The following is a 15,290-nucleotide window of genomic DNA, read 5'->3' as shown; positions in this document are numbered from 1 at the left end:
AGTTCTCATCACTAAGGCGGAAATACCTTGAGAGACCGTCTGCATTGGCGTGGTCCACTCCAGGCCGATGTTCCACCTGAAAGTCCATTCCCTGTAGGGAGATAGACCACCTCAACAACTTGGGATTCTCCCCCTTCATCTGCATCAGCCAACGAAGGGGTCTGTGGTCGGTCTGAACTAGGAAGTGCGAGCCAAACAGGTATGGCCGCAACTTCTTCAGAGCCCATACCACTGCAAAGGCTTCACGCTCTATTGCACTCCACTTCTGTTCCCTGGGAAGTAGTCTCCGGGATAGGAAGACCACGGGTTGATCCAGACCCTCTTCATTGAGTTGCGATAATACTGCCCCAATGCCATGTTCTGATGCATCTGTCTGGACAATGAATTCTTGGAAAAGTCTGGGGCCCTTAAGACCGGGGCCTCGCACATGGCTTGCTTCAGCTTCACAAAGGCCTGCTGACAAGCCTCCGTCCAGACTACCCGTCGAGGTTGCTTCTTGGACGTGAGCTCCGTGAGGGGGGCTACAATGGTACCGTACCCCTTCACGAAGCGGCGGTAGTATCCCGTGAGGCCCAGAAAAGCTCGGACCTCAGTCTGTGTCTTGGGGGGTTCCCAGGCCATGATGGCCTCGATCTTCGCCTGGAGGGGTTGCACCGCTCCCCTACCCACCAAGTGTCCAAGGTACACTACCGACCCCTGCCCGATCTGGCACTTGCTGGCCTTGATCGTCAATCCAGCATGTCTCAGGGCCTGGAGAACAGCTTGCAGGTGACGCAAGTGATCCTCCCAGCTGTTACTGAAGACGGCTATGTCATCCAGATAAGCAGCAGAGAAACTCTCCATTCCGGTGAGGATCTGGTTTACCTGGCGCTGAAACGTGGCAGGTGCGTTCTTGAGCCCAAAGGGCATCACACAGAGCTGGTAGTGGCCATTGGGCGTGGAGAAGGCTGACCTTTCCCTTGCTCCATCAGTCAAAGAGATCTGCCAGTACCCAGAAGTAAGGTCAAAGGTACTTAGATATTGGGCAGCTCCCAGCCGGTCAATCAATTCATCCGCCCTAGGGATCGGATGAGCATCAGTTTTGGTTACTGAATTCAGTCCCCGGTAGTCCACACAGAACCTCAGTTCCGGTTGGCCACCCGGTGGTGCGGCTTTTGGTACAAACACCACCGGACTGGACCAGGGGCTGCTAGAAGGTTCGATCACTCCTAGCTCCAGCATCTTAGTGACTTCACTGTTAATGCTGGCCTTCACCTTGTCTGACATCCGGTAGATCTTGGACTTCACAGGTGGGCTGTCTCCTGTGTCCACATCATGGATGCACAGGTGAGTCCTACCCGGAACAAGGGAGAACAACGAAGAGTACTGCCCCAGGACCTGACGGCAGTCCTCCTGCTGTTCAGGAGTTAGAGATGGGGAGAGAATCACTCCCTCCACCGACCCATCCTTTTCTTGAGACACAAACAAATCGGGGAGAGGCTCGCTTTCCACGTCCTCTGCTCCGTCAGTCACCATCATCAAGATGACTTCGGGCCTCTTGTGGTGGGGTTTGATGCGGTTGGCATGCAGCACCCGTAGGGGCTGACGAGGGGTCTTAAGATCCACCAAGTAGGTAGCCTTACCCTTCTTCTCCAACACCTCAAAGGGTCCTGACCAGCGATCCTGGAGGGTGCTAAGCTCTCCCGGTTCGATCACCCACACCTTCTGGCCAGGCTCCAACTCCACCGGGTGAGCGTTGTGGTCATACCACGCCTTCATTACTGCTTGGCTGGCCTCCAAGTTGTCAGAAGCTTGCTTCCACAACTTAGCCATTTGGCTTCGGAAGGCCAGCATATAGCTCACCACGTCCTGGGGAAGCTTTCTGGGAGTTCTTTCCCATCCGTCTCTCACCAGGTTGAGAGGTCCACGTACAGGGTGCCCGTACAAAAGCTCGAAGGGGCTGAAGCCCACTCCCTTCTGTGGCACTTCCCTGTAGGAAAAGAGTAGACAGGGTAGGAGGACGTCCCATTTCCTCCGCAGGCTTTCAGGCAGACTTCTGATCATGCCTTTCAAGGTTTTGTTAAACCTCTCCACCAGACCATTGGTCTGGGGGTGGTAAGGAGTGGTGAACCGATAGGTCACTCCACACTCCTTCCACATGGCCCGCATGTACGCTGACATGAAGTTGGTCCCCCTGTCGGACACAACTTCCTTGGGAAAACCCACTCGGGTAAAGATTCCCCTCAGGGCCCTAGCCACAACAGGTGCTGTAATGGTCCTCAGAGGTATTGCCTCTGGGTACCGTGTGGCATGATCCACCAGAACCAGGATAAACCTGTGACCAGCTGTAGTAGGTGGATCTAACGGACCCACAATGTCGATGCCCACCCTTTCAAAGGGGGTGCTAACGACAGGAAGTGGTTCCAGGGGAGCTTTCAGCTTCACCCCTGTTTTCCCACTTGCTTGGCAAGACACACATGTCCGGCAGTAGGTATCGGACGACACTTTCATTTGAGGCCAATAAAAGTGTGGGACAAGACGGGCGAAGGTCTTGTCTTGCCCCAGGTGTCCTGCCAAGGGGATCTCGTGAGCCAACTCCAGAAGGAAGGCTCGATAACGTTGAGGGACTACCAAGGCTCGTGACGATCCATGTAGGGGTGCCTTGGGTTCACTGTAGAGGAGGCCATCCTCCCAGTAAACACTGTAGTTCCCTTCAACGTTCCCTGCTGCCTGGGCTTCGGCCTGTCGCCTCAGCCCCTCAAGGGTAGGGCACTCCCTCTGGCCCTGGCAGAATTCCTCCCTGGACGGGCCTCCCTCCACGTGCCACTCGGCCGGGATGGGTAGGTCCTCCAGTTTGGTAACATCCCCCACCGCAGACTCCTGGTCCACCACCTCCGGTGGCCTATCCGTCCTACGGGGTGCGGACGCCGAGGCAGGCTCCTCCTGTCCTCGGTTCTTCCCTTGACTGGCAGCTGGCTGGGCCTTTGTTCCAGGCTCCAGCCGAAACGAACTCCCTCTCCGGGTAGTCGCGGACCTTGTGCTCACACAGGCCCAGTCAGGTGTACCCAGCATCTCGGCATGAGTCCGGTATTCCACCTCCTTCCAAGCGTTGTGCTCCATGTCATTCCCCAGCAGACAATCGACTGGCACGGCAGGGCTTACGGCAACTCGAAGTGAACCTGCAACCCCCCCCCATTCAAAGGGAACCTCGGCCACCGGATAGTGGCCTGTTCTGCCGTCAGCCATCGCGGCTGGGTGGAGTACATCGGGAATTACCTGCTCTGGAGTCACCAGTTGGCTACGCACCATAGTCATACTGGCTCCTGTGTCTCTCAGAGCCTCCCCTCTTTGGCCGTTGATGGTGACCCACTGCCCATACTTTACAGTATTTGCGGGCACCTGGATCTTAGGAACCATCTCCCGTTCTCCCAGGGACACTAAAGTGACACCCACCCACTCCCTTCCCTTAATTAAAGGCATCTCCTCCCCGAGCACTACACTAGCTACTCCGGGGGTTTTTCCTCCAATGGGAGGGGGTGGTCGTTTCGGGCACTTCGCATCTCCCTTATAGTGTCCAATGCCACCGCACTCGAAGCAATGGACAACCCTTGGCTGCTGACTCTGGCCAGGATTAGGGTTTCTGGGTGGGTTAGCCCTAGGGGTGAATCCTGTTCCCTTCCCTTGGAAGTTATTTTGGGGGCCTTTGGAGAACTCCTTTTTCTTTTCCCCTCCCTCTTTCTTCTGGGGGGCGCCCTGTCCGGCCTTTTGAGTGTCCCCTCCAGTCCCCCTTGTGGACACCCGGGTACTAGCCCAAATGTCCGCCTCCTCAGCAAGCTTCCGGGGATTGGTCAGCTTGCTATCCACCAGGTGTTGACGCAGTTCAGGGAAACATTTTTCGAGCAGGTGTTCCTTCAGTACTAAATCAAACAACCCCTCGTAGTTCCTCACTTCACTGCCCTGAATCCAACCCTCTAATGCCTTCTTTGCATAGTCCAGGAAGTCCACCCAATTCTGTGTGCCCAGTTTGTGACTACCCCGGAACTTCTGTCTGTACTTTTCGGGTGTTAGTCCAAACTTTCTTATGAGCGCCAGTTTCATGGTGGGGTAGTGGGTCTGCTCATCCTCCTCTAAGGCCAATAAAGCATCCCTACCAGCTGGAGGCATGTACCTGTACAATCCCCCTCCCCAGTACTTCTCTGGAACCCCATGGGCCCTTAACGAGACCTCATAGGCCGCTAGCCACTTGGCAATATCGTCGCCCACTCCATAGCTAGCTACTATGTCCTTTGGCAGGTAGGGTTTGGGTTCCCTAGTGAACTCTCTTTCTTGGTCTTTGCTGCCACCATTAGGAACAGTGTGTGCCCCGACTCTTAGGATCTGAAGATCTATCTCTTTCAGCCTTAGCTCATGAGCCATCCTCTGTTCCTCCTTCTCTTTCTCCAGCCTTGCTAAGTCCCATGTGAGCTGTCTTTTCTCCCTCCGGTCTGTTAACTCCACTTCAGACGAGCCACCGCTAGAGGCACTGCTGCCCTTCCTGGAAATGGTTCCGGGCCCCGCTACTAGGTTCCCCACCTCAGGTTGGTACAGACCAGCTCCCTCACTGTCGGGCTCTCTATCCCTGTCCTCCTCCTCAGCCTTGCTTTCTCGTCGTGCCTCCCCCCAAGCCCTTAAGCTGGTTTGGAGTGCATCCTTCTTTGCTCCTGGGGGACAATACACCCCCTCCCGCTGACAAAACTCCCTGAGTTGGGCCACAGTATAGGTTTCCAGGTCTTCTAGCACAAACTCCATTTTGCCCACTCAGAACAGAAGACAGGTTTTTACAGAAGCAATGCAGGGGGGTACCTTTAATAATACCTCCTCCCACCACCAGAGTAAATTTGGAAAAAACAAAATCTCACAATTAGGAAGGCCGCTTTGAGAAAACTCCAGGTGTAGTAGGCCTATGGACTACCCACAGTTATTGTCGAGTATGCGTAGGCACAGCTCTATCCCGCCGCTGAACACCAATTATGTTAGAAAAACCCCACTCCCACACCGGAAAGGGTGGTGGTAACGGGGTCTTTCCAGACATACACTGTGGTAGCTTGGCTCGAGTGGTCAGGGGTCAGGCACCGTGTTAAGCATACGCAATACCCACACAATAACCATGCGTGCATCCGTTCCAAAAACAACACTACACCTTAAAAATTATACTTAAAATATATTTCTTTATCTTCTTTTCTCTTAGTTGCTGATTAAATAAATAATAATACAATCACAGTACACAAGGCTTTTTCTGTGGAAGGGTACGTCAAATAAATACTGTCTTAACGATTCAATAAATAAGGTAGATCATAGATAATCAAGGCATAAATATAAGTGCATTACATTACAGGCAATTAAATATTATGAGGCAATAAATACTGTACGACAATAAATAATAAAAGCCAACAGTGACACTTGTAAATCAGTTCACATTCCTGAGGTACTATGGGATGATTTGACCCAATCCCAGCTTGTAAAGATTTGGATGGCCTGAGGGGTATACTCCCTGGCTTGGACAAGGCTGAGGCCTAAACTGAGGTAGATAAAAGGGGGGATCTAGAGATCTGGCTCTCCCACACTACACAACCCCTCTGTATTAGTCTCAGCTCACCCCTGGCACAATCAAGCTGGTTCCAGCACCCTAGGTTAGTCTCTCAGGGCTCCACAGGGCCTTAGGCGCCCTCTATTCCACTTACTGCCCTTTTTATGTAGCTCCGACGTCGCTGGAGTCGAGTCGACGCCGTGAGACGGCTCCGGTTCGATGTCGGCGGCCTCGGCACTATGTCAGTTCTTGACGACGCCGGTAGGCGGTTCCGGTTCGATGTCGGCGGCCTCGGCTCGATGTCGACCTCCGGTTCGATGACGTCGGGCTGTCTTGGCTCGATGTCGACTTCGGGCAGCTCCGGTTCGATGTCGGCGGCCTCGGCTCGATGTCGGCCTCCGGTTCGATGACGTCGGGCTGTCTTGGCTCGATGTCGACTTCCGTCGGCTCCGGAGTGCGACCTCCACTCCCGACCTCCGGCATGATTCTCTTCAGGTTCCGGCGACTCCGGAGTGCGATCTCCACTCCCGACCTCCGGCACGCTTCACCTCGGTCTCCGGCGACTCCGGAGGGCGGACTTCACTCCCCCGTCGACGCCGCTCACTCGACCTCGGGTGACTTCCTCCTCGACCTCTGGTACTCTCCACGACCTCCGTCGGCGCCCTCTCTCGACCTCTGGCGGCTCCGGGTACGACGTCTGCTTTCCAGTCAGCGCCGCTTCTCCACCTCGGGCTCCCGGTCTCAGGCTTCTCGACGTCGGATTCCAGGGAAACCAATAAACAGGTCAGATTCTTGCTTATCTTTACTTCTAAGGCCTGTTCCTGCTGTCCAGGTCCTTAAGATGGTTTTTCTTGCTTTGTCCCACACAGGGCTCCAGGCTGGGCTCAGTCAGTAGGGACTAGTATCAAGGGTGGGTTTATGGACCCCACTCCAGGCACAAGTTTCCACCCCTGCTGCCTCACTCCTTCCTCCTTCAGGTTTCTGCTGCTCTCTCTTCACCAGTCAGGTGCCAACTGCCAGCTCCAACTGTCAACTCTGGCTTAGCTTCCCAGCATTCCAAACCGCCTCCAACTGTCACAGGGTTCTGGAATGTTCTGGAAGGTGCTGGTAGGTTCCAGTGGGTTCTGATGATGTCACAGGTGGCCACCATTTTGTGCTCCAGGCCCTCAGACAGAAGTTCCAGGGGTAGATAAAATGGCTCCCTGAATCTGCATCAATACTAAAAAGTCTGGTGGTTCCCAAAAAGGAAAAAAATACTAACAGGGTTTGAGGCAAAAGTGGGACAAAATAAATAATGATGAGGAGGGACCACCCAAAGGGCTGACAGGTCTAACAGGGGGTACCCATTGTACCCCCCTGCATTTCCATGCAATATGTGGCAGGCATCGTGTGGTGCCTGCCACGTAGTGCAGGGAAATGTAGTGCATGCCATTTAAACATTGCATATGGTGCTGCAGCCAGCAGTATCGTCAGCAATGTTAAAGGCCCTGGATGTGCCCACCAGTGTGGAGGGCGCATCCTAATTGCAGTGGTAGGACCGCCGCATGTCTGGCGGGCAGTCTCAGACACCGCAAGTTCCGCCCGCCATTGTAATGAGCCCCTAAAACATTATTTTACGCTCAGTAATCCATGAAAGCATTTTTATGCTATATGTTGAATTAAATATCTCAGATTTTAAAAAAAAATGGTCAGCAATCCCTTTTATTGAGCCATAATTTATAAGGGTGGGCGAAATTTGCGTAATTGGCTTTCGAAAATTATCACGAAATTGCGCAAAATCTCCGCGAGCATGCGAAACTTTCGCGAAGATGCGGAGATTGCTTTTCCCGCCCGTTCGCGATGTGTTTTTGCGTGCTCACGGGAAAATATATCTCCAACTTGCCCATGCGATCGCTAATGGGCGCGGCCATCTTGCTCGAGATGCTTATTTCCTGTTCGCGATCGCAATGACGTGTTCGCGATCGCAAACTCTCGTGGGATAGCTCGACCGGCTATCAACAATCCAACATCTTGTGGCGTGCGCAAATGGATAGGAAAACTCGTCGGCGAATGCAGGGACCCGGTAAGTTGCGACCGCGCGCGCAGGAATGCATTTTTAAAGCGCGAACAAGAAAAAACGTCCGTTTCGCGGCAGGTTGCGAAAGTTTTGACATTTTCACGCTCTCCGCGTAATGCGAAAATGTCAAAATATCGCAAATTCCGCAAGCGGAACGAAATTTACCGCCCAGGCCTAATAATTAATTGAAGGAACAGGTAAACGTTGCAATGAAAAAAGCCATTTAAATTTGTGATAGGTCTTGAAAATGTGATGTACTTTATTCTTTTAAAAAGTTGAATATAGAATAAAAGTGTTATGTCCCGGATTATAGTACCCTTTACAACCTATAGATGAATGATTGTGTCTTGTAATGGTGCTTGAAAATGCTTAATTTTACAAGAATACTAATAAAAGTGTATCTAAAAAATGTAGGGGCATATTAGCAAGGGCTGGCGATATAATTATCGCCGCTTTAGCGTCCGTTTTCGGGCGATAAGCGGCGATAATTATATCGCAATATCATCAAGGACATGCTAGCGCGTGTTTCTTTGATATAGAGCCTGTTTTTTCACAGCCTCGCCTCGCATCGCTAATGAGAGGCAAAGAAGGCGTGGCTGTGAAAGCAGCACATGAAAATATCGCAAAGGCAGCTTCGCGATATTAACAAGGAGGTGCAGCAATAAAATAAATCGCGCTACCTCGGCCTTAACGCTGGAAATTAACGTCTGTTAAATTCCAGACTAAGGCATACTAATAATGGTAGGTGGATTATGCTGATACAACCACAGGGTTGTATCAGCAATGTTATTGCTGTTTTCCATGGAACATCGCTGGAAAACCAGCGATGCTCCATGGTAAACACAGCTATCACTGAAATATTATCGCCATAGCGCTATGTATTGTTAATATAGTGTTATCATGGCGATAATTTTCAGCGATAGCCGGCGATAATATTTCTACCGCTATGTGGGGCCAGCGATAATTATCACTGGCCTTTGTTAATATGTCCCGTATTTACTTATAACTTCTGAAGAATGGGACAAGCTGAAGTTATGAGGAAATATATGTTTAAGTCAACTGAAAGAGAAGGTGGATGTTGGACTTGGCCTTTTTGGCAGGTTCACCCCTAAACAGTTTTCCTTAAAGTCTGACATAGTGTTGGTGGTTTTAGGCCTCTGGGCACTTTAGCACTGTGGTCCAGTGTAAAGTGCGTGCTCTCTCTGTGCACATTTGGTGAAGATGGCCTGCCCTCCCATAGGAATGCATTGGGGATAAGTGTGTCCATGGTAATTCCTGGTATGAGAGGAGCGCAGGGTCGAGTTTAGTATGTATGAACTCGTGAGAATAAATGCTGCGCAATGGTGTGCGCAGATTTATGACGACTGGTGGAGAAATACCACTTTTAGAAGTTGGCATTTCTGTGTGCTATGTGTCTGCCTGCCTGATGTGAATTGCATGTCTAGCTTGTGAGTGACAGGAGCTGGGAGTTGTGTGTGGCTCTAGGAGGGGCAGGATGAGTCAGCGCTGGGCTGAGTAGGACATCTAGGCTGAGAGTAGTGGGAGGGTAATCCCCTGACTCTGAATAGGATGGTGCCTGCCCTAGTGAATGCTGGCTCTACCCCCTGTGGTGTGTCTGATCACCTAGCCCCCACCTGACAAAGGGCTCCAGTTCCCCACTGAACCAGTTGCATCTGTTTTCCCCATGCCCTGCACTACAGATAAAGGAATTCTGGGTATAAGTATAGGGGCTGTGACCCCATGAGGTGCTTCTCTTTCCTGATGCTGTGCTGTTCCTAACTTGGGGGCTGGCTGCTGCTGGGGCCCAGGAGGAACCGCCATGGGGGCTTACCTCCCTGCTGGAGGGCCCTGTGTGCTGGTCTCCCTGGGCCCAGTTATGCCTCCTGAACCTGGAGGAACTCTTGCTTGAATCCCTTCTTTTTGAATGCAGGACCTTTTGTGATTCTGGCGCCTTGTGAGCGCTATACATTTATTGCTGGTGCCCCAGACGGGGGGACTCCAGCTTTGCCCAAGAAGAGGAGCGTGTATGCTCCGCAGCACTGAGCTGCCGTCTGAGTAGAGGGAATGCCCGTTGTAGGGATTCCCCTGTGGTGCCTGAATTGCGGGTGCCCACCCCGCTTATACTTTTATTTTTAGGCGGGTGCCCACCCCACTTATTTTGATGGAGGAGAGTGGCGGGTGCCCACCCCACTTATTCTTTTATTACCGAGCGGGTGCCCACACCGCATCGGACTGGCCGAAAGGAGATCACCGCCGCGGCCCGAGCCGCTTTTGAAATTCTCTCTGGGCCGCTATCAGAGTGACCCGGAAGACAGGTGCTGTTGCCTGGTTGTGGGCGGAGCCGCCTACAGGCGGCCGGAAGTCAGCGTGGGGCTCCCGTAAGCCTGGGAGAGCCTCGCACATCTGGAGGGAGAAGTCCCGGCTCCCAAGAGGGGGCCCGGGTGAAGAGAGGAGCCGACCGGAGTCCCGAGGGCTCTCCCTGCCCCGCAGCCTTCTTTGTGACTGGCCGCTGGAGCGAGAGAGCGACTCGAGTAATGCTGCACCCTCCGGGAGCCTGCAAACCGGTGAGTGAGGGCTTCAGGAAGGTGGTGCAAATCGAGATACAGTTTCGGTGCCACTTTTCTGAGCGGCCCCCGCCTCATAGGGGCCGCTCCAACATTGGGGCACATTTGGTTGAAGTGCACCAGTGGGGCCCTGAGGGCACAGATGTGCCAGGGCCCCTTCACTGTTTATCCCAGCTGCCCTGCTTGCAGAGGGCAGCTACACCGAGGGGGTGATTTTATTTAGAGAGCCCGGTGGGGCCCGAGGGCAAAGTCGTGCCAGGGCTCATTATGCCTTGACCCCCAACTGCACCACACCAGCACGGACAGCTGCAACGTTTCACACTTTGTTCAGAGGGCACATTGAGTGCCCCGGCCCACGTTCAGTTTCACAGCTGCGCAGTTCTTAGTGCCAGCTGCAACATTTAGGCCATCATTTCTTTGGGGGAATGCTTAAGGAGACAGGAGTGAGATTCACTCCTCTGTCCCAGTACTTTCACAGCTGCACGGCAATTAGCGTCAACTGCCACTTTTGAACTCCGCTGCATTGGCAGCATTGGCAGCGTGCCCCGACACTATGGACATAGGGCATTCGAGCCCCTTTGAGAAGACCAGTTGGTCAGGGGGACTGTTAGATTTGTAGGGTGCCAGGCCCTAATGTGATTTATGTGATGTTAGGAAATGTGATTCTCGACTGTGATTCATGCCTCTAAATGCGTTTGGGGATGAGATTATGTGCGTAATGTAATTATGCTGGTGAGGTTATTTCCTACTGTGAGTTTTACCCCTATTGTGAGTTATGCTTAGTAGGTTAGGGTCTGATGCGTTTAGACTTGTAAGATGATTCCATAATGTGTTTATGCTGGTGAGGTTGGCGCAAAATGTAATTCACGCCTAAATGTGATACTGTGCATTATGTGGTTTATGTTACAGGAGGATGCTGAGTACAGTGGTTACCAGTGATTACTGATTATATGTGTATGTGATGTCCTACTTTTACTAAGTTCACTTTGTGATGGTCCAGTTGGGCCTATCGGGTGTATATAATCCCTTGTAGGTATTACATAGTGCCAGGTGGTACAATGTATATTATGTGATTACTATTCTAATGTGTTATGAGAATACAAAGGCTATTTTTGATATAACCTTGTGTGGAGTTTCTTTTGTGGTGGGCCTGGGATGTTGTTGCTGTGTGCTTGCGCAAACGCTTTACATATGGCCTCCAGGATAAGCCTGACTGCTCGTGCCAAGCTAACAAGGGGGTGAGCAGGGGTTATCTTTGGCGTGTAACTCCCTTGCCCTGACTAGAGTGGTGGTCTCTGCCTGGGTTTGGCGCAAGCCTTAGCCAACCAAAGATCCCATTTCTAACAGTGGACCACAGTTCAATTTCTTCCTCTATGTAAAAAACACGTTGCCTGATTTATAAAGCTTCTTCTGGGTTGCTGTGTTCTCCAGGCATATGTGTGACTTCAGTATTTATTCACAGGCGTAAGGCATGCTTGGTTATGGGAAAATACGTTGTGGCTAATAGAACCTCTTTTTCATGAGTAAGCACATCTTAGCTCTGGAAATGTATGGGTACATTACTGCTAAGCTTGGTATATAACAAATCTAAGTTAGGTCCGGACATTCAGGTTTAATTGCGGTCTTTGATAGCTCCATTGACATCACTGGAAGTGCTGTAATATTTAGGACCTCTTGTTTGTTATTTCCCATAGATTCGAAGAATAGATAAAAACATTGCCTAATTTTAAGCCTAAAAAAGAGAGAATAGTTTCCCTAGCATTAGCTGTGAAAACGTTTTTATAAAAAAGCATTAGGGCATTCCTCTAAGAAGGAACAAAAAATGCTGAGCAACAGTCAGTAATTTGCAGGAACTAAATTCTAGAATACATGTCCTTCAACAACAAATTGATATATAGAAATGCTGGCTTTTGTTGTAGAGTTGCTTAGATTGTACACAAATAATCTATTTTACAATTGATAGAAAAGGAAGTGCACAGTTTCTTAACAAAATGTATCTTCATTGTTTAAAGGCTTGAGAGGCAAGACGGGGCCATTGGGCATGGCTGGAGAGAAAGGCGACCAAGGAGAAACTGGCAAACAGGGACCTGCAGGTGCAAGTGGCGACAAAGGAGCAACTGGATCCACTGGGCCCCCGGGACCTAAGGGAGACCGAGGACAGAGAGGAGAGCCAGGCACACCGGGGATCTGCAAATGTGGAAATGTTGTCCTTAAATCTGCATTTTCTGTTGGAATTACCACTAGCTACCCAGAAGAAAATGTGCCAATTATCTTCAATAAGGTCCTGTTCAGTGAGGGAGACCATTATGACCCATCCACTGGGAAGTTTGTTTGTGCTATTCCAGGGATTTATTATTTCTCTTATGAAATCACAATTGCTAACAAGCATCTCGCTATCAGTTTGGTGCACAACAAGGAGTACCGAATCAAGACATTCGATGCAAACACCGGTAACCACGATGTTGCATCAGGGTCGACTGTAATGTACCTGAAACCAAAGGATGAGGTGTGGCTGGAAATCTTCTACCCAGACCAAAATGGCCTCTTTTCAGACCCAGGCTGGTCCGACAGTTTGTTTTCTGGATTTCTGCTTTATCCCGACTATGAATATTTGGAGACTCTCTACGGAAATGACGACTAGCCTCGCTGTAGAGCAAGGCTTTACTTCTGTTGAGTATGTACATAGTGCAGATACTATTAAATACAGCATATGTTTTCTACTTCTGCTAGAACAGGAGCAATTCTATCTTACCAGGTGACTTCAAGTTTAACCAAGGGAGCAGATATTGCAAAGAAGAAGAGTTTGCTGAATAAGAATGAAAAACATAATAATAATGTTGTTAATGACCTAAAGGCAATCTATTTTTTAAAGAGAACAATGGATTCACAATATGAATGGACAAATGTATCAAAAGGATATATATTTAGTGGTGTCTGTAGTGGAATTATATTTCTGTGGTGGATTACTGTGAGACCATGGCTATCCAGGGAAGAGGATGTGGCTTAACAGCTAGAGCTGCTGACTTTGAAGCTGGGGAACCAGGTTCACTCTGGCAGGAGGTTCAAACATCCTGTAAATCTGTACAAATAACTTAATCTCCCTGTGCCTAAAAAAAAGAATGTGCCCATCTGTAATGCAACTGGTACGTTCGGGTTGAGTTTGCCCAACTGACATTAAGACAAAAAGCATCAAAGGATATTGTATTTATTTTGAAAGGAGCTTAATTGTACCCGGCGCAGTGTTAGGAAAAGCATTACAAACTGGTAAAAAGGCTTGAATTGGGATGTATTTTCCAGGGCAAGTCTTGATTTGCATTGAAAGTACCCGCCCTAACGTAGTACAAAGTAGCATTTTATAATACTTTGTGCTAATTTGCATTAAGTGGGCAAGTGGGTGGTACAGTGATGTTTTCCGGCGACCAACAACAGATTTTGATGCGAAGACCTATCTACTAAAAACAATAGGCAGGACTTTGCATGAAAAATGTATGCCTCCTCAGGGCAGGAGTAAAATTTGGGGAAAATATATTTGTTTCGAAGCTTTTCTAACTTTGCATGTGTGCTGTGATGTACACATTCATACTTGTAAATGTTTTAAACTAAGGCTAAGCATAGTATTTTGTACAGGAAAAGTCCCTGATACTACAAAACATATTCTAGACATCACACAGACACCCTTGCACTATGGCATGGCAGCCTAAAGTGTGCCAGTGCATGGGGAGAGAGCAGCATCTCAATATCTTAGTAGACATGGTGCTGTCCTGCTCTCTCCCTTTCATGCAATGCAGAGCCGCACAGCAATATGGCTGCTGCACTGCAGCGCGTGAGTTCTTAGTCAAAGTCACAGTCACCCATTAAGTTTACTGAAAGGTGCTTTCAACAAAATACCTATGATTTTTGTCATTCAGTTTTGAGCGATATAAAAGTGAAATATTATAAGTGAGGTTAGAGAGAAGTCTGTGCCTTAATTGGTCTGCAAAAATATCCAGGATAGTAATTCCAAAAATCCACTGAACTTTTCAAAGCATTGCGTGCTGTATTTATTGACATTTTTCAATACCTTTGGAAACTTCGGGAGCGCAGAAACAATTCTAGAAAACAGAGATCTTCTAATTACATGACCACAGACAAGAATTTTGCCTTGAAAAAGCCTTGGCCTGCCGGCCTTGGGTGAAATACTTGTCGGCTGAAGCTTTTGAAAAATATCAATAAATATAGCACACAATGATTTAAAATGTTCAGTGGAGTTTTGGAATTACTATCCTGGATATTTTGACAGACCAATTAAGGCACAGACTTCTCTCCAACCTCACTCAAGTCGATAGAAACTTTATTCGGCCACGTACTGGCCATAAAAGTAAATTTCACATAAAAGACCACATACATTTTGGTTTTAAAACTACACCACAAATTAAATGAAAAAACCCAGGCAAAATGTATCCATATTAAAAAAACATATTCAAATAGGCCCAAGCCATTGCTATTATCAACCCATATTTTTCCTCTTACGAATTGCCCCTTATAAGAAGCTTGCGACCCCATAACAAATCAGTGGGGAAGAAAGCATTTGTAAATAATTCAATGCTGGTCTTTCTTGTGCAAAATAGCAATCTCTAAAAAGTGGTAGGATATGTTTAGCTTGCAGCTCAATGTAACAAGCATTGGCATAGCCAATAGGTCTCGCCTTTGGTATCTTATAAGTGTTTAGTCATGCAGCATATTATGCTGGGTCATGTGCCGCTAGGGATAGCTATTCAATTACTACACACTGGGTCATGCAGTGTAATTCTGGAATGCATGCTTGCTTCTGCCGCGTTTTACATATAATGGCAGACTGAGAATGTAAATGCAAATAACTTCACATTACGTGCGCACAACCGACCAATCTCAATACAGTCAACAGGCACACACTCCATTTATACTGCAAATTCTCTGACAGCGAAATCCGTCTTGTCACTATCAAAAGACCTGATGGCAATATGAGCAATGGAGCGCTAGTAAAGATTATATATAAAACTCAAATCAAAATTCAAAAATATATTTTTCACAGAAAAATCATGCGTTCCATTGAACTTATTCTGTTTCACAAAACATTTCTGCCATAGAAGTTCACAACGCAGCTATC

At 49.0% G+C, this 15,290-nt stretch overlaps 1 protein-coding gene across 1 annotated transcript in view; it reads left to right on the top strand.

Annotated features, from left to right (window-relative positions):
- Window positions 1-12,885, top strand: part of C1QTNF7 (C1q and TNF related 7) — a 227,725-nt gene extending 214,840 nt beyond the window's left edge. Inside the window, exon 5 of the mRNA XM_085642398.1 lies at window positions 12,178-12,885. Coding sequence (XP_085498524.1) covers window positions 12,178-12,806 — 629 coding nt within the window. The 3' untranslated portion in view covers window positions 12,807-12,885. The remainder of the gene's footprint in view (window positions 1-12,177) is intronic.
- The last annotated feature ends 2,405 nt before the right edge of the window (window positions 12,886-15,290 follow it).

Source organism: Triturus cristatus, chromosome 2_2, assembly GCF_964204655.1.
Source record: "Triturus cristatus chromosome 2_2, aTriCri1.1, whole genome shotgun sequence".
NCBI classification, from domain to species: Eukaryota; Metazoa; Chordata; class Amphibia; order Caudata; family Salamandridae; genus Triturus; species Triturus cristatus.
Note: the sequence above shows the minus strand (reverse complement) of the source record. Positions and strands in the feature narration are given on the sequence as shown.